The sequence below is a fragment of the Giraffa tippelskirchi genome, chromosome 7 (genome assembly GCF_054371585.1).
Source record: "Giraffa tippelskirchi isolate mGirTip1 chromosome 7, T2T-mGirTip1v1.2.pri, whole genome shotgun sequence".
Classification (NCBI taxonomy): Eukaryota; Metazoa; Chordata; class Mammalia; order Artiodactyla; family Giraffidae; genus Giraffa; species Giraffa tippelskirchi.
This window is the reverse complement of record NC_137281.1, coordinates 139,830,583-139,849,681: the sequence shown is the minus strand read 5'-3', so window position 1 is coordinate 139,849,681 and position 19,099 is coordinate 139,830,583. Positions and strand designations below refer to the sequence as shown.

The window sequence follows — 19,099 nt, the reverse complement described above, 5'->3', positions numbered from 1 at the left end:
TTACTCACCTTTATCTCCCCGATGCCTCATACAGTAGTACAGCACATGAGAGTATTCAGTACATTTTGACGGCATTAATGACTCAAAAATACTCTCTCAGATCTTTGATCTACTGTGGATGTGAGAACTGAGAAGAGGCATTGAGTCTCTGTTTAAAATGCCAGACGTTTACTCGAGTCCACAGAGCAAGTATTACCTGCACTTCAGTCGCATGGAAAGGAGCAGAAATTGCTATTTATGGCTAGACCTGTTCACTGAAGTGTGTCTGTGGTTGGAATTCTCTAGAACAGTGGTAAGGCATACATAAACCTGTGATCAGCATCATGTCCAGAATACCTTTTACCTAGAAAAATAACAATGAAAGGACTTGCCATGTAGTTTTGACACTACTTTTTTTGTTGTTGATTCTGGAAAATAGGGCTCTGAATGTTGCAGTCAGTGATGCAAAGATCACTTTCTTTACTTTTGCAGATCACGTGGAGGTCAAGGTAGGAAACCCCTTTGTTCTCCTGCAACAAAGCTCTTCCCAACTGGTGTCACACCTCCTGCTTGAGCGACAAGTACCCCCAGACAGGTAGGAGCCACCCCGTGGGAGTCAATCATGGGCCTTCCTAACTGTTTCATCAAGGAAACCAAGGGCTCAGTGGGACTATGTTTGAGTTCAGTACAGGAAGGGGGGATTTCTTCGACTTTTCCATTAATTTGCAGTTACTCTTCTGCAGGCTTCATTAAAATTCAGCATGCCTTGTTTCTTCCTATCCACATCTAAATAAAGGGGTTAAAATCAGATTAAAAACAAATAAATAAAATTAAGGGATAACGCTAGTTAAGAGTAGGCAAAAATCCAAAACGTTGATAACACAATTAGTTGGCTAGGCTGTAGGAAAACAAGCATTCTCACAGCCCCTGTAGGAAAGCAATTTGTCCATGTCCACTAGAATGACGATCTGCTTTTTTGACATTTTTGGCAGTCCACATTGGGAAGTTTACCCTAAACTTTATTATACATATGAAAAATGCTGTATGTACTAAGTCATTTTATCTCTCCCTCCAGGCTGGCAGCCCTCCTGGCCCGAGAGGGTCTGAGCCTGAGCGTGCCGCAGGTCATTGTCAACTGCTGCTGCGAGCCCCTCACCCTCTGCTCCTCCCGGCAGAGCCAGCAGACATCGGCCCTTCTGATCCACCTGGGCACTCTGGCCCAGCTGCACGCCTCCCACTGCCTAGATGACATCCCACTTTCCTCGCTGAGCTCCCCGAAGTCAACTGAGAACTCCGCACTGGAGAGAAAGCCCCCTTCCTCCCCGAGGGATTCATTACCCCCAGCCCTCACCTCCTCCGCCTTGGCCTTTCTGAAGTCCCGCTCGAAGCTGCTGGCTACTGTGGCCTGTCTGGGGGCTTCCCGGGGGTCAAAGGTCACCAAGTCCAGCTTGTCATGGAAGGAGCTTCGTGGCCGCAGGGAAGTGCCTCTGACGGCCGAGCAGGTAGCCCGCGAGTGTGAGCGCCTCCTGGAACAGTTCCCTCTGCTGGAGGCCTCCCTCCTGGCTGCCTGGGAACCCCTCCGAGGGTCCTCTGAGCAGGGGCAGAGTCTGGCCGCGAGTCTCTGTGGCCGGGCCAGTCTCTCTACCGTCCTCCTGGGACTCCATTCTCCCGCTGCCCTGGACGTGCTCACCGAAGCCTTCGAGGAAGCCCTGGTGGCTAGAGATTGGCGCCGGGCCCTTCAGCTCACTAATGTGTACGGACGAGATGTGGATGACTTGAGCAGCATCCAGGATGCGGTCTTGAGCTGTGCGGCAGCTTGTGGTGAGCGGAAAGCTGTGTCTCCCTCCTTCAGCAGTGGTAATAACACTGAGAGTTCACCGAGTGGATCATCGCGTCTGATCCTCACAGGAACTCTAGACAAAGGTGCCACCGTGGTCTGATGATACTGAGAGGCGAGCCAGACCCAGAGTGTGGGAACTGCCCAGGATAGTCAGTGGTGGAGCAGAGCTTAGAACCCAAGCCCATCAAATTTAGGACAGGCACTCATAACCAGTATTCTCAACCCTGCATATCAGAATCGTTGTCAAATGTTATAGACTACAGATATCTGAGCCCCATTTCCAGAAGCCCCTGATAAGGTTCAGGCAAGTGTTTGCTTTAAAAGAGCAGTCAGGATAGTTTTTCTGTGAAGGGCTTTGTAGGCTCTATAAGCTTGGTGGCAACCACTCGGATCTCTCATTACAGCATGAAGACAGCCATAAACCATAAACAAGTGAGCCTGGCTGTCTTCTAATAAATCTTTATAAAAACAGACCCTAAGGGTCTTCCCTGGTGGTAAAAAACTCACTTGCCAATGCAGGAGGCACTGGTTCGATCCCTAATCCAGGAAGATCCCACCTGCTGGCAGAGCCCAACAGAACCCGTGGGACCACAGCTATTGAGGTGGTCACCGTGCTCTAGAGCCCCCCACAATGAGAAGCCACAACCACAACCTGTGCTCTAGAGCCCAGCACAATGAGATGCCTGCACACCACAACTAGAAAGTTGCCCCTGCTCACTGCAACTAGAGAAAACCTGGGCAGTGACAAAGACCTAGTGCACTCAAGAGTAAATAAACAAATGATTTTTTTAAATCATTTAAAACACACACACATACAGGGGCCCGTTAGTCAACTCCTACTGTAAAAGCTCCCCAGGAGACTGATGTACCCAGAGGTGAGAGTGGTGACCTTCAGCCCTCCACTAGGGGGAGCAAGAGCCAGGCCGACTGTGGTGGGGGCCTTGGCTTCTCTATGGAAAGGAGAAAATCCTTCCTTGAGAAGGTGGAGAAATCCACTGACCAGCTCCGAGGTCTTAATGGCTTGGAGTCTGTGTTTCAGCTCTGTGATGTGGGAGTGTGAGAGAGAGAGCTGCTAAGTAAAAACAACAGTGTAAAAAAAAAAAAAACCTAGTTTGCCTGCAGTAACTTTCAAGTCATAATATAGGACACAGCATGGAAATTACAGGGAAAACCGAAAGTTCTGCTGACAAGTTGAGTCTGAAACAGTGCTGTGTATGCAGCTTGCCAAACCATGGAGCGCCTCATCTGTTCTTCTGTCTTCTCTCTTTTCATTCTTTCTCCCTTTTTTCCTTCCTTTCTCCTCTTCTTTTCTCCACCTCTCTCTTCAAAAAGTCCCATGACTTTGATTTCATTTGCATAACAAGAAACAAGATATAGCATCTGTCCTCATCATAGAATTGTTCCAAGTGTAAAAACTAATTCGGGTCAGATGTATCTTCAGGATCCTCCCAACTCCTGTTTTGTGAAGTTGAACACAGCCCTTCTCTTAAGGAGTAACCTGGACTCTTGAGCTCCTGTGCCAGGCTTACTGAACATCTTTTTGTCTTGTAGACAAAGAAGGTTGGCAGTACCTGTTTGCTGTGAAGGATGCATGTCTGAGAAGTCGGCTAACACTGCAGTTTGTGGACCGGTGGCCCCTGGAGTGGTGCCTGGAGATCCTGGCCTACTGCCTTTCAGACACAGCTATCCAAGATGGGCTGGAGTGTGAGCTACAGAGAAAGCTCACGGAGCTGCAGGTGTATCAGAAGGTATAGGACCTGGCATCAAGGGAAAGGAAATAGGCCTCTCACCCTGTTACCAGCTCCAGCCTGTTCTCATGTGATGGTGGATTTTAAGAAACAAAATCTAGGCCTGGCTATTTCTCTGTATCTAGCTTCTGTTCTTAGATGAATATCAATAGAGTCCCTTATATGGTTCCTATTTTATTGACTCCTGTGATTTTAAATATATATGTGTCAGATGTGGATTAAAAATCATAACAACAGTAACACTGGAATGATGCTCTACAGTCTGAAAAGCATCTTTTTTTATGTGTAGGCATACCTTTCTTTTCTTTGCTGCCCTTTGCTTTTTTGCACTTTGCAGATACTACATTTTTTACAATTGAAGGTCTGTGACAACCCTGCGTTGAGTCTCTCTTGGCATCATTTGTCCAATAGCATTTACTCTCTTCATGTCTCTGTGTCACAGTTTGAGAATTCTCACCGTATTTCAAGCTTTTTCATTTTTATTATATTTGTCATGGTGGTCTGTGATCAGTGAACTCTGATGTTGCTGTTGCAAAAAGATTACACCTGGATGAAGGCTCAGATGCTAAAAAATAGCATTGTTTAGCAATAAAATATTTAATTAAGGCATGTGCATTTTTCAGACAGTGCACAATTTGTAGACTACAGTATAGTGTAAACATAACTTTATTTGCACTGGGAAGCAGTGTGACTGCTTTCGTGTGACTCACTTTATTATAATATTCACTTTGCCGTGGTCTGGAACTAAACCTGCAGTATCCCCAAGGAATACCTCTATATTTGAGCTTTGTGTACATTTTATGTATATGGTGTCTTTTTGTTAGTGGTGGTCAAGAGTTTTTATAGAATTTAATCTCTGTCTTCTTTAAAGATTATTTTGAGCTTCAGTTATATTTCAGTGTTGCTGTTGTTCAGTCGCCTAGTCGTGTCTGACTCTGTGTGACCCCATGGACTACAGCACACCAGGCTCCCCTGTCCTTTAGGGGAGTTTGCTCAAATTCATGTCCATTGAGTCAGTGATGCTATCTAACCATCTCACCCTCTGCCACCCCCTTCTCTTTTTTGCCTTCAATCTTTCACTCCATCAGGGTCTTTTCTAATGAGTCGGCTCTTTACATCAGGTGGCCAAAGTATTGGAGCTTCAGTGTCAGTCCTTCCAAGAAATATTCAGGGTTAATTTCCTTTAGGATTGACTGATTTTATCTCCTTGCAGTTCAATAGACTTCAGGAATCTTCTCCAGTACCACAATTCAGAAACATCAATTCGGTGGCACCCAGCCTCCCTTATGGTCCAATTCTCACTTCTATACCTGACTACTGGAAAAACCATAGCTTTGACTAGACAGACCTTTGTCGGCAGTGATGTCTCTGCTTTTTAATACACTGTCTAGGTTTGTCATGGCTTTTCTTCCAAGGAGCAAGCGTCTTTTAATTTCATGGCTGCAGTCACTGTCCATAGTGATTTTGGAGACCAGGAAGATAAACTCTGTCACTGCTTACATTTTTTTCCGTTCTATTTGCCGTCAAGTGATGGGACTGGATGCTATAATCTTCGTTTTTTGAATGTTGAATTTTAAGTCAGCTTTTTCACTCTCCTCTTTCATCTTCATCAAGAGACTTTTTAGTTCCCTTTCACTTTCTGCCATTTAGAGTGGTATCATCTGCATATCTGAGGTTGTTGATATTTCTCCCAGCAATCTTGATTCCAGCTTGTGATTCATCCAGCTCAGCATTTTACACGATGTACTCTGCATATCTTGTCATACTCCTTTTCCAATTTTGAACCAGTCTGTTGTTTCATGTCCAATTCTAACTGTTGCTTCTTGACCCACATACAAGTTTCTTAGGAAACAGGTAAGGTGGTCTGGTATTCCCATCTCTTTAAGAATTTTGCCTTCTTGCACTTCTTTTTCTTGGGGATGGTTTTGGTCACCATCTCCTGTACAGTGTTACAAACCTCTGTCCATAGTTCTTCAGGCACTCCATCTAACAGATCTAATCCCTTGAATCTATTTGTCACCTCCACTATATAATCGTAAGGGATTTGATTTAGGTCATACCTGAATGACCTAGTGGTTTTCCCTACTTTCTTCAATTTAAGCATGAATTTTGCAATAAGGAGCTCATGATCTGAGCCATAGTCAGCTCCTGGTCTTGTTTTTGCTGACTGTATAGAGTTTCTCCATCTTCAGCTGCGAAGAACATAATCTGATTTTGATATTGACCATTTGGTGATGTCCATGTGTAGAGTCATCTCTTGCTTGGGTTGTTGGGAAAGGGTGTTTACTAAGACCTATGTGTTCTCTTGCAAAGCTCTGTTAGCCTCTGTCCAGGTTCATTTTGTACTCCAAGGCCAAACTTACCTGTTCCTCCAGGTATCTCTTGCCTTCCTACTCTTGCATTCCAATCCACTATGATGAAAAGGACACCTTTTTTTGGTGTTAGTTGTAGAAGGTCTTATAGGTCTTCATAGAGCTGGTCAACTTCAGCTTCTTCGGCATTAGCGGTTGGGGCTTAGACTTGGATTACTCTGATATTGAGTGGTTTGCCTTGGAAACGAACAGAGATCATTCTGTCGTTTTTGAAACTGCACCCAAGTACTGCATTTCGGATTCTTTTGTTGACTATGAGGGCTACTCCATTTCTTGTAAGAAATTGTTGCCCACAGTAGTAGATATAATGGTCATCTGAATTAGATTCACCCATTCCCATCCATTTTAGTTGGCTGATTCCTAAGATGTCAGTGTTCACTCATGCCATCTCCTGCTTGATCATGTCCAATTTACCTTGATTCAGGACCTAACATTTCAGGTTCCTGTGCAGTATTGCTGTATACAGCATTGGACTTTACTTTCATCACCAGACACATCCACAATTGAGCATCACTTCCATTTTGGCCCAGCCACTTCATTCTTTCTGAATCTGTTAGTAATTGCCCTCTACTATTCCCTTGTAGCATATTGCATACCTTCTGATCTGGGAGACTCATCTTCTAGTGTCATATCTTTTTGCCTTTTCATACTGTTCATGGGGTTCTCGAGGCAAAAATTTCCTCGAGGTTTGCCATTTCCTCCTTCAGTGGATCATGTTTTATGAGAACTCTTCACTATAACAATAGCCAGTTTAAAAGGGATAACTGAAAGTGAAAATTTCACTTTCAGTTCAACCTTTCAAGTGAAAGGTTCTTGTGATCTATGTGTTATATTCAAGATCAAGAGACTTAGGGAGATAGATTTACCTGATACAGCTACATAACAAGTATCAGTTCAGTTCAGTCGCTCAGTCGTGTCCGACTCTTTGCAACCCCATGAATCGCTGCACACCAGGCCTCCCTGTCCATCACCAACTCCCGGAGTCTACCCAAACCCATGTCCATTGAGTCAGTGATGCCATCCAACCATCTCATCCTCTGTCGTCCCCTTCTCCTCCTGCCCCCAATCCTACCCAGCATTAGGGTTTTTTCCAATGAGTCAACTCTTCGCATAAGGTGTCCAAAGTATTGGAGTTTCAGCTTCAACATCAGTGCTTCCAATGAACACCCAGGACTGATCTCCTTTAGGATGGATTGATTGGATCTCCTTGCAGTCCAAGGGACTCACAAGAGTCTTCTCCAACACCACAGTTCAAAAGAATCAATTCTGCGGCGCTCAGCTTTCTTCACCGTCCAACTCTCACATCCATACATGACCACTGGAAAAACCATAGCCTTGACTAGACAGACTTTTGTTGGCAAAGTAATGTCTCTGCTTTTAAATATGCTACCTAGGTTGGCCATAACCTTCCTTCCAAGGAGTAAGCGTCTTTTAATTTCATGGCTGCAATCACCATCTGCAGTGATTTTGGAGCCCCCCAAAATAAAGTCTGATACTATTTCTACTGTTTCCCCATCTATTTGCCATGAAGTGATGGGACCGGATGCCATGATCTTAGTTTTCTGAATGTTGAGCTTTAAGCCAACTTTTTCACTCTCCTCTTTCACTTTCATCAAGAGGCTCTTTAGTTCTTCTTCACTTTCTGCCATAAGGGTGTTGTCATCTGCATATCTGAGGTTATTGATATTTCTCCCGGCAATCTTGATTCCAGCTTGTGCTTCTTCCAGCCCAGTGTTTCTCATGATGTACTCTTCATATAAGTTAAATAAGCAGGATGACAAATATGCAGCCTTGACATACTCCTTTTCCTATTTGGAACCAGTCTGTTGTTCCATGTCCAGTTCTAACTGTTGCTTCCTGACCTGCATACAGGTTTACATATATGCTAATCTTTCCAAGTGTACTGATAACCAGAGTCCAGAGCCCAACCAGGGAAAGTGAAAATGGCAAGTGAAAAAGATTTTCTTTCCACTCTTCCTCAGCAGTTTTCATGCTTAGCTAAAATGCTGCATGAAGGGTGATCCCACAGAGCATTCAAGCCAGAAGAATAACCTGGATAGAGTTTTGAGATGAAGGAGCAAGGGACAAGTGACCCCAGAAGACTGAACAAGCTGCAAAGGACAGAAGCCTCTGAGAATTGTCCTACAATTGTGGCCTCCCTACTCAGCCTTGGCTCCCTGGTTATACTTGCCAGATTGGTTCACTCATCTCTCCAAACACCCTGTCCCATTAGTTCTCATTCCCTCTCTCTCCTGGCAAGTTTGGTGCAGAGACCTGGGGATGGCCCATCCCTGGAAACTCCAATGACTTGTTCCTGGACAGAGAAACTATAGTGTGGTTTGATAGCTTTTCTTGTCTTTCCTTAGATTCTAGGTTTGCAGTCTACCCCCATGTGGTGTGACTGGCAGGCCCTGAGAAACTGTTGTGCTGAGGACCCATCGACTGTCATGAACCTGATTCTAGAAGCCAAGGTACCATTTTTCTGGGTACTATTCTCCTTCGTCCTCTTTCTAGGTTTGCCCCTCCTTAGCCAGTTAGATAGACTCCTTTCCATATGTCAAGGTTCACATTTTTTTCTATAATTATATAACACTCTTTTTTCTCTTTTTTATGCATGTGAAACTTACCAACATTCAGAGAAGTGTAAAGAAGAAGACAGTTAACGCTTTTGAACTATCACCCTTGTTTTCATACTGAGATTTCCTACACTGTTCACAGTAGGTACAGAATACATACCCAGCATGGAACTGCTGCATCATGAGGCAGGAGCATCTTCACCTTTACTAAGATATTACCACATTTTTCTGGCCCAGTTATTCTCCTACTCACAGTCCCATTGCTCCATCTTCTTGGCAATTTTTGCGTTGTCCAGCTTTTTACTTTTTGCCAATAAGATGGTATCTTATCATTGTTTTAATTTATGTTGCCATGATTACTGATGACCTTAACTACCTTTCCATGTGTTTGTTGGACATTGAATGCTGAGTAAATTTTTTTTTACCCTGTAAGAAGCTGATATATATCATAGATCAAAATGTAGATGTATTTATTCAGGTGCTGACTCATCCAGGAAACCTTTATTGACCACTGTGCTAGATAGTGCTGAAACAAAGGTCATTAAGCTTAGCCTTTGCCTTTGCCTTTGCCTTTGCCTTTGCCTTTGTGCAACTCATTATTTTGGGAAGGGGATGGGTGGGGTGAGGGTGGGGGGAAATGTGAGACATATCCCTAGGTCATTGTGATATACCAAGTGACAGAAGCAAGCCCAGACTGTGGTGGTGACACAGGCAGGGCATCTAATGTAGCCTGAGAGACAAGGGAACATCCTGAAGAAGGTGGCCCCAGGCAGAGTTGTGGGGAGAGCCTTCCAGATGCCACCATAGAATACTCAGACGTAGCTCTGAGAATTCCACTCTCTGAAACTTTAATCCAGAGTTCACAAATTGGGGGTGGGGATGTGGGTAGTAACAAGGGTTGATATCAATGGAATCCAACACCCATGTGTTTATTTGGCCTGTGCAGTAGTGGTCTGCAGAATTTTTAGCTTTTCATATTGATTTCATTGCCAACATTGGAAAATAGGGAGATTTTTTCAATTTAAAAAAAATGTTTTTGTAATTTTTTTTTTCTGGCCATGCCACAAAGCACGTGAGAGATATCTTAGTTCCCTGACCAGGAATTGAACCCATGTCCCCTGCAGTGAAAGTGGGGAGTCTTAACCACTGGATCACCAAGGAAGCCCAAAAAATTTTTTTGAAAATTTTTAAACTCTGGCAGCACTGGGCCTGCATGGTCATATGGCAACAGTCAGGGTTGAGTAGACTCTGTCTCCTTTGACAGTCCTCTCGGTCTCCCCACTTCCTTAGTATCTTCCCGGCGCTGACACCAAGTGTTAGTGGCCGTATGTCATCTGTTTCTTTTTTATAGTCAAGCTAAGAGGAAAACGACATCTTTAGCTGCCTACTTGCACCATTTTCAGAACTTAACTTGCCAATTCTAGTCCTTTATGATCCCACTTTAATCCCACAATGAAGTTCGCATCAACACTTCCCAAACTGTCCTGGGGCTTTGGCAGATTCAGGACTGCTGAGAAAAACCAGGCAAGAGTTGAATGAGTGACAAGGCCAGGATTTTAAAGGGGTTGAAGGCATGTGTGTTTCCTTCCAGGAGTATGAGCTGTGTGAGGAGTGGGGCTGCCTCTACCCTATTCCAAGAGAACATTTAATCAACCTACATCAGAAGCATCTCCTCCACCTTCTAGAAAGAGGAGATCATGAAAAGGCTCTGCAGGTAAGCCTCCAACTCTTCCCAGTTTTCTTTGGGGAGGGATGCGAAGGTTGGTCGAATCGGATGGCTCTGTTCCTACTGGATCCCATTCAGAGCACTCACAGTCTCAGACCTGCTCCTCCATGAGCTGGTTATAGTCACCCTGCCTGTAGTGCCTAGCCCTACATTAGGTGCCAGGTGGGCAGCTGGGTCCAACATCCTGCTGATCTCTGGTTCTGTCAAAGTCATCATTTGTGAAGCTAAGGGGTGGTAGGAAAAAAAAAAAGAGTGCAGAGAAAGTGTTCATCCAAAGTGAATAAACCGAAAGGTTCTGTTCTCAAACAAAACAAGGCTGGACTAAGAGTTCTTCCACAGGCCTCACCTTTCTGCTCTACCTTCCTCTTGCAACAGCTTCTACAAAGGATTCCCGACCCCACCATGTGCCTTGAGGTCACAGAGCAGTCCCTCGACCAGCACCCTAGCTTGGCCACTTCTCACTTCCTGGCCAACTACCTCACCACCCACTTCTATGGAGAACTGACTGCTGACCGACACCGTGAAATCCAGGCACTGTACATGGGATCCAAGGTCAGGAGGAGAAGGGGCTGTCAGGAAAGCATGATGGTCCAGCTCCCACTTCAGAACTTGCTCTTCCAGGCACCTGCCTTCCTTGACCTGTGCTATGCAAAATCTTGACCCTAATAGCCCACCATATCCCTTAGAACTTAGTGTTGCCTACTGCTCTGCCTCCAAAGTGAATTTTATGGTCCTCCTAAGTTCTCTTTATTTATGCTTTGCCTGACATCTGCTATATCAAGGCTTCTAAATTCTGACCATGAATTAGAATCACCTGGACTTTCTAAAAATAGCAGTAATTGACCCCCACCCTAGAGTAATTACAACTGAACTTTTGGAGACAGGGCCTGCCTGTTTTCCAGAAGGATTCTGATGTGAGGATTTAAAACTGCTGCTTTAAATCCTTAAAACTACTCTGTGCTAAAGGAAAGGGGTCAATCGTCTGTACAGTGGGATAATAAGTCCTTATATGTAACCTAGTAGAAGAAATTATAAACTAAATTTCAGTGGAGTAGTGTTTAGGAAAAGATAAGGCCTTCTAACTCTCTGATAATGATTTTGATTGGCAGTCATACTGTCCCCTGAGTATAGAACGCACCGCATGAGTAGAACCAGTGCTGGTAGAGCCACCAACATGACCGCCAGCCTACTTGCTAAGAGTTCAACCACGTAAAATGATCCTAAAGAGGAGACACCTGTTTTTCTTTTTTTGGATGTACTGTGCCTGAGTGGAATCTTTGAAGACTGGCAATGATCAGAGCCAGTGAACATATTTCAAGCCCAGTGATAACAACCCCTAGGAAGAATTTAGAGTCATCATTCACCTGTAGGACCCTGGAGGTGCCAGGTGTAGTCTACCTTATATTGCTTATTCTAGCAAAGCCTCAGAAGGACAGAATGGTGACTTTAAGGATCAGGCAGAGGTCAGTCATGCCTGGTTGGTCTAGGCTGGGGGTTAGGAGACCAGCACCTGTGAGCCAAATCCAGTCCTCTGCCTGCTTTTATAAATCATGTTTTATTGAAACACAAGCATGTATACTCATTTACCAGTTGAGTAGTTGCCACAAAGACCTTATGGCCTATAAAGTCTGAAGTATTTACTGTCTGAACCTTTCCAGAGAAAGTTCCCCTCGTCTTGACTGCCACCTGGAGGATTTAGCTAGGAGTCCAGCCTTACTTCCTTTCTAAAAGACTTCCAGCCAGCTGGCCAAGAGCTCATTGGTCCCAGATACCCTTCCCACTTGCCCATGAGAATCTTGACTTTCTTCTGAAATTCATATCCTGTTTCCTTCACACTGGGGCTCTACCCCACACCCAGGTCCTGCTGACCCTGCCTGAGCAGCACCGGGCCAGCTACTCCCACCTGTCCTCTAACCCCCTGCTCATGCTGGAGCAGCTGCTCATGAACATGAAAGTGGATTGGGCCACTGTGGCCGTGCAGACTCTGCGCTACCTGCTGGCCGGCCAGGAGATTGGCTTCACCACAAACGAGGTGGACTCGCTGCTTTCCAGATACGCGGGAAAAGCCCTGGATTTCCCATACCCTCTGCGGGAGAAGCGCTCAGGTAACGGCAGGAAGTACCGTGCTCCATCCTTAGTTTTCATTTCTCCTCTTTTATGATTTTGAGTTGATAGAGAATGAGAGGATACGCTTCAGGAGAGAGAGCTCTTTTGTACAGGAGAGATCTCAGTCTTGGAAGAGGTGGCAGGCTAACCTGAATGAAATGATGGTAGAGAACCACTATGTGCATAATAACATAAAGGTTCAGAAAACAAAGCATGTTGAGAATGGTATCTGTCTAGCCTTGGTGCAGTGGGCTCTTAAGTGCCATCATTTTGATTTGAGGACTATTCCCAGGGTCACATCAGATGTCACTAGTATGTGAGCTGATTCAGTCTCTAATAGAATGAAGAAAATGAAATAAATAAGGGCTAATGTTCCCAGCCAGCTTTCTTTTTTCTTACTCCCTATCCTCCAGGACCATCATTTAAGTATCTTCCGGTTCCCTCTGGACATCTTTAGATTTATTTTGTAAAATCCTAGTGTCTATATCATTTATCTCACATGCCTAACATAGTTTGTTTATTGAGGCATTTGAGAAGCATGCTTATGTCTGTCTTAGAAGCCCTTCTGTCATTCTTTGCATGCCTGGTAGAATCATGGGATGACAGCGAAACCAACAGGGCTTTGAACTAAATTCCTAGCAAAACAAATGAGGTTTGTTTATGGTATAATGATCTGTCAACATTTTCCTTCCCTGCAGACTCTGTGATTCACCTCCAGGAGATTGTCAGTCAGGCTTCAGACCTCGAGACCTTGTCTAGGTCACCATCAGCTGAGTTCTCTTCTGCTGCTGCTCCTGGTAAGAACGAGTTCTGAGAGTTACCCATTTTTCAGTTCAATCTTGCCTTACTCTGATTTTCTGATTCTTTTGCTGCTTTTTTCATTGCCAGTCACAATGTTCTTATTGGTTTTGTTGATTTGTTCCAGCTTTGTATATCCCACAAAACTCAACATATGAACGATTCTTATTATTTGCAATAGTATATCTATGAAGATTCCACAAACAGTGAATTAGCAAATACTGAACCATTGCTCCTAGGGAAAATATGCTTGTATGTGTGTGTATGCTTGTATGTATATATATATACATATATACATATGTATATACATATACACACATACATTATAATCTCAAACTGAAAACAGTTCATCCCAGTAGATTCTATTTTCTTTATTGTACAAAAGAGAAAAAGAGGTTCAGAGTGTTAAAGTGACTTGCCTGAAGCCACCCCATCCACGAGTGCATATTGAGCATTTGGGATTCAAACCCTGTCCAACCATCCCCAGAAGTGAGCTTCTTGCACTCCCTGCCTCACTCTCCTCTCCTGGCTCCATTCTCTGGTCTGCTCTGTATGAGAGCTGAAATAGGAAAGCAAAACATGACCTTATTCAACCATAGATGAGAACCTGCATAATAACAAGCCTGCAACTCAAATTATTCACCACTCTATATGTGTCCGCAAAAGCAATGCAAATACTGATTTTGAAGTTAAAAGTAAATGTTAACAAGTAGGCAACTTCACAAATATGGAATATACTAATAAGGAGGATCCACTTACTTAGTCGTCATGTTCACTCTGACCCTGTCCTACAGGTATATGTCTGTCACCCACACAGGGTACAAGGTCCTTGAAGTCTCCTCCATTTCTCGGTCATCCCTTTTCACCACTCCTCCACTCCAATCTCCTGACTTTTGCCCAATGGTCTGCACTCAGAAGAGGCTCAGCAAGTATTTGTTTTGCCAACAGTCAGGAGAACAGGCTCCTGGGGAGAGGTCAACAATCCCTCTTCTTCTGGGTGCTGCTAAGAGTCACTGTGTTTCCAGTTCTCTTTTTCTGTGACCTGCCAACATCATTCTGCTAGGTACCATACCATCCTTCTCCTTAGATACCATAAAGCAAAGTCGCATTTTGTGGCCCCACTTTGAGAAGGAACCATGCTTCAGGATAATCAGCAGACCTGACAGAAGGGCTCAGGCATACAAGGATATGAGCAGCTGCACAAATCTGCATAAGGCAGCCTGAGCAGCTTTGGTTTACTTAATTTTTTCTTTATATAGAAAATTTCCAGTACACAAAAGTAGAGAGAATAGTGTAATGAAGTGTCATGTACCTATTACTCAGTTGCAATATTTATCATCTGAGTATGACCATTCTTGTTTCATCTGTACCCCTGTCCCTCTACTGGATTATTCTGAAACAGATCCTAGATATCATACCATTTTGTTCATAAATGAAACAGTGTCTATCTCAGGAGTTCCCTGGTGGTCTAATGGCTAGGGTTCAGGGCTTTCATAGCTGTGGCTTGGGTTCAGTCCCTGGTCAGCGAACTGAGATCCCACAAGCTGCATGGCATGGCCCAAAAAAAAAAAAGCCCCTCAAAAACAGTGTATATCTCTAAAAGGTAAGGACGTTTATAAAACAAAACCATAACATCACTCTCATAGCCAAAACCAAATTAATGATTCCTTATTATTATAAATTATCCAGTCAATATTCAGATTTCCCCAGTAATCTCATGAAGAATTTTTTTAGAATTGGTCTTTGTAGAATCAGGATATAAATAATGTCCACACATGGCATTTGACTACACTCTCTTAAATGTCTTTTAATCAATAGGTTTCTGTACCCTCTTCTTTCCTCTACCTCTTTATTTGTGAAGGAAACTGGTTCAGTTGTCCTGTAGAGCTTCCCACACTCTGGATTTTGTTGACTGTCACCCTGTGGTAATCTGGGTCTCTGTCCCCTGTGTTTCCAGTACCCTGTAGATAGACCTAGAAGCTTGATTTGATTCAGGCTGAATGTTTTTTGGCTAGTATATTTGAGAGGCAGTCCTATGCCTTCCATCAGGAAATGCACAATGCTCTTTTTTTCTTTAAATCACCAAGTTCAGAAACATGGCATATTTATTTATTTGGCTGTGCCAGGTCTTAGTTGTGGCATGTGGCATCCAGTTCCCTGACCAAGAACTGAACCCAGGCCCCCTGCATTGGGAGCCAAGAGTCTTAGCCACTGGACCACCAGGGAAGTCCCACACAATGCTCTTTTGGCAATCAGCCATCGATGATCATTAGTTGGATCTGTGATATCAGGAGGCTTTGTAAAATGGTACAATTCTAATTCTCTCATCCCTTCATCATTTATCAGCTGGACTGTTGATCATCTTTTACTCTGACTTCTGGCTCTGACTCCCAGGTCTCCCCGTTGTACATTCCCCAAGTCTGAGGGAGAGGAACTTCCCCCAGAGTCAGCTGCCACTGGAGTTTGTGCCCCCAGCTACACCCCCTGCCAGGCACCAGTGGGTCCCAGATGAGAGTGAGAGCGTCTGCATGGTCTGCTGCAGGGAGCGCTTCACCATGGTAAGTCTTATCTGTCTCCAGCTTCACCAGGAGGAATGAAAGTTCTCCTTCATGAGCCTGAGTTTATAGTCACCTCCTGTCCCCAGGAGAAGAGGATATGTTCAGAAGGTCTAAGGCACTGGGTTTATCTTTGACCTGACCAGGATGTATTTTCTGACTTCAGACAGAGAGTAGACACCCCCTTGAGTAGCCTTAAATTTTAAATCTCTGCCTTTCTTATGAAATAAATGAAAAGAGGCAGAGGTATTGCAGAAGGAGTGACCAAACATCAGGACATCTCCTTTCCAGCTCTTGTGTCTTTTGCAATAAGACAGGTGACCTGGTAATGGTTTTATGTGCTGGAGCCAGAGGACTTCAGTTCTCATCCCAGCCCTACCTCTTACTTGCAATGTGACTATTAATCTTTTCATCTCAGATGCTCACTTGTAAACGGGGGATGATGTATTACTTGGTTCATAAACACTAACTACAGTAACACGTTACCACACTGAGCACAGTATGTGACTGGCATAATAGCTCAGCACGTGGGAAAATGACGATGGTGTAATTTCTCTGTATTTGTTTCTTTCTATTCTATAAAAAAGGTGTAATATGTCTATCAACCTCTTATGATGAAATAAGGCAGTATTTGTAAGATACTTGAAAAAAAGGACACTTTTTCATCATCATCAATACCTTGTAGAACTGTGTTCCTCATTGGCTGGGAAAGTCACTTCTTCCCCACTGCTTTTTATTCTGTCTTCACACGTTTCCTCCACAGACAGGTAGGGCTTGTCAGGAGCTCTTGCAAAACTGTCCATGACTGGGGCATCTTTGCCCATCAGATGAGAGCTATCTTTAAATGTCAGCTTTGTGAAGGGAAGGATTAGTGTGTTCTTTCTCAACAGAGGTCCAAGCACCTGATAGTCTTAGCAAGTCGCAGATGACTCATTCCAAGGATAAATGGATTGACAGGTTGCTCACAGGTCCAGCCATCTCACTTTCTCTTCCCTACTCCTCTTTCTCTTTCCAATGACACTCCTCAGTTCAACAGGCGTCATCACTGTCGCCGCTGTGGCCGGCTGGTGTGCAGTTCCTGTTCCACCAAGAAAATGGTAGTGGAAGGCTGCCGAGAGAACACTACCCGTGTGTGTGACCAGTGCTATAGCTACTTCAACAAAGAGTGAGTGTCCTGCAGCGGGGCCATGGCTGCTGTTGACCAGTGCACCCTCCCCCAGGTCCTGACATACCTATGAGTCTCATGAGGGAGAGCATCTCAAACCTGAGCAGTTACAGGAAGTTTTCTGTTCACATTCACACTGAAATGCCATTAAGCCTGTGGTGTAATGGTTGACCTTGGTCAGAGAGACATCTGAGAGAGGAAGTAGGGGTGCGTAGAAGCAGAGAGCAAGCTCATACATGATGTTCTGAGATCAGGGCATTGGGTTCTTTGGCCTGTCCCCTAACTGAGGCCATTGATCTTTGTTTGCCAGCACCCTCACCTCTTTTCCAGCCACTCTTGCTTCAGTCGGTCTCGGCTGGACTCAAAACGCCACGCTCACCTACTGAATGTTGGGGCCTCACTTTCATCAGCTCTCATCGACCTCATCATTCTGGCTTGTTATCCACGACTCAAAGAGCCCCCACACTTTCCTACACACAGTTCACCTGGGGACAAATCTCAGAAACCGCTCATGCCACTGGCAAAACAGGTCAAGTGTTTTTTGCCGGCTCAGTGTTGCTCAGTTTTTTCCACTACTTCTAGCAGCAAAAGAGGGTAAAATTAAGTGCATGTGGGAATATGAGCCAAAGCCGCTATCCAAAAGCCAAATTACTTTGACTTCTTTGTATTTTATGAGCAGACTTAAATCGATCTCAAACGCGTGTTTGTGTTTCTTTTAACATGAACTTTTTTATCATTGTTTATCATGGTGATTACTGACCTGATAGAAAGGAAGATGTGCCTTGCTTATACCACAGTTTCTGTGACCCTGGCAGACCACTGCCTCCCTCCTGGTGGGGGACAGGGAAATTACCCATTTATCTTTCTGCTGAGATTTGAAATGAGCAGTCAGTAAGGATTCTTTCACTCAGCAGTAATCACTTTTCCCTTGAGGTGCCCCTATTTTAGTGGGAAGATAGCCAAAACACAGCCCACAGAGCCCTTTGGTAAGTGCAGTATGGAGACACACCAGCTTAGCTCAGTGATCAGGAGGGTTTCCTCGCAGTGTGGCACTTGGCCTAAGCCTCCTTAGAGGATGAAAAGAAGTCAAAACAGAGTGTGCCCAAAAGTGGAAGTAACACCTGCAAAGTCAGGGACAGGAGAAAATGTGGGTCCTTTGAAAAGTGTAAATAGGTAGGTCATGAGCTAAGGTTCTGGACTCAGGGGCTGGCAGCTGAGCTGGGAGGACCTAGGGAATGGCACAATGGCTTAGAGCTTGCTCTTTGGCTGGAACTGGTTGACCAGAAGGCTCCTCATACAGGTGATAGACTTGGGCTCTGGCCTGTGACATTGGGATTTAACGGTTAGTGGCACCAACTGAACTTGATCAAAGCCTGTGGCAGTGTGGATAAGACTTTTATGGGTTGAGCAGAGGTCATGGGTGGTAGGAAATGGTCTCCAGAGACAACCAGACCATGAGGAGCTCTGTCTGCTAACCTGCAAATGTGGAATATTTGTACCCCGAGGAGCTATTAAAGAATTTTAAGCAAAAGCATAACATAATGCATTTTTGAAAGCTTACTATAGCTACAAAGTAGAGAATAGATTGACATAAACAAGGAGACCAGTTGGGAAGCTAATGCGGAGGCAATAGCATTGAGTGATGAGGGCTGTCTCTGAGACAGGGATGAGGAGAGAGATGAGGATATTTAAAGAGGTATTCAGGAGATGGAATGGACAAGAAATGACAAGAAAGTGGTTGGCTGTGACAGGTGAGAGAGAGAGGAGTTTTGGATGATTCCCTGATAATCTCAGTGGGGTAACAATAAATGTCAGTGCTGTATACCAAGCTCCAGGAGGAGGAGGAATTCAGTTTTCACAGACATTTTGCCTTTTCTTTTTCTGTTTGCAGTGTACCAGAGGAGAATCCAGGACAACCAGAAGGTAAGGCTGACTCACATGCCCTGTGACTTTTTTTTTGACTGTGCTGCCAGGTTTGCAAGATCTTAGTTTCCCAACCAGGAGTTGAACCTGAGCCCGTGGAGGTGAAAGCACAGAGTCCTAGCCACTGGACCGCCAGGGAGCTCCCTCCTTGTGACTTTTCCTTTCTATGCTCAAGTTAGCCATTCCTTCAGCATATCTGCTGCAAGTGACACCCTCAATGGCAACTCAGTCCAATAGGCTGACCAAAGAAATTTCTTGGCATTTCTATCAGGCTGTTTCCCTTAAGGTTTGTTATCATATTAACTTATCAC

General features: G+C 44.4%; 1 protein-coding gene across 3 annotated transcripts in view; it reads left to right on the top strand.

The window, feature by feature from the left end:
- Nucleotides 1-19,099, top strand: part of ZFYVE26 (zinc finger FYVE-type containing 26) — an 80,034-nt gene that overhangs the window by 27,905 nt on the left and 33,030 nt on the right. For all 3 annotated transcript variants that reach the window (XM_081513450.1, XM_081513449.1, XM_081513448.1), the window contains exons 20-30: nt 472-574; nt 1,055-1,800; nt 3,371-3,567; nt 8,306-8,410; nt 10,107-10,229; nt 10,617-10,793; nt 12,100-12,346; nt 13,046-13,144; nt 15,540-15,703; nt 16,729-16,865; nt 18,757-18,788. In XM_081513450.1, the coding sequence (XP_081369576.1) occupies nt 472-574; nt 1,055-1,800; nt 3,371-3,567; nt 8,306-8,410; nt 10,107-10,229; nt 10,617-10,793; nt 12,100-12,346; nt 13,046-13,144; nt 15,540-15,703; nt 16,729-16,865; nt 18,757-18,788 (2,130 nt within the window). The remainder of the gene's footprint in view (nt 1-471; nt 575-1,054; nt 1,801-3,370; nt 3,568-8,305; nt 8,411-10,106; nt 10,230-10,616; nt 10,794-12,099; nt 12,347-13,045; nt 13,145-15,539; nt 15,704-16,728; nt 16,866-18,756; nt 18,789-19,099) is intronic.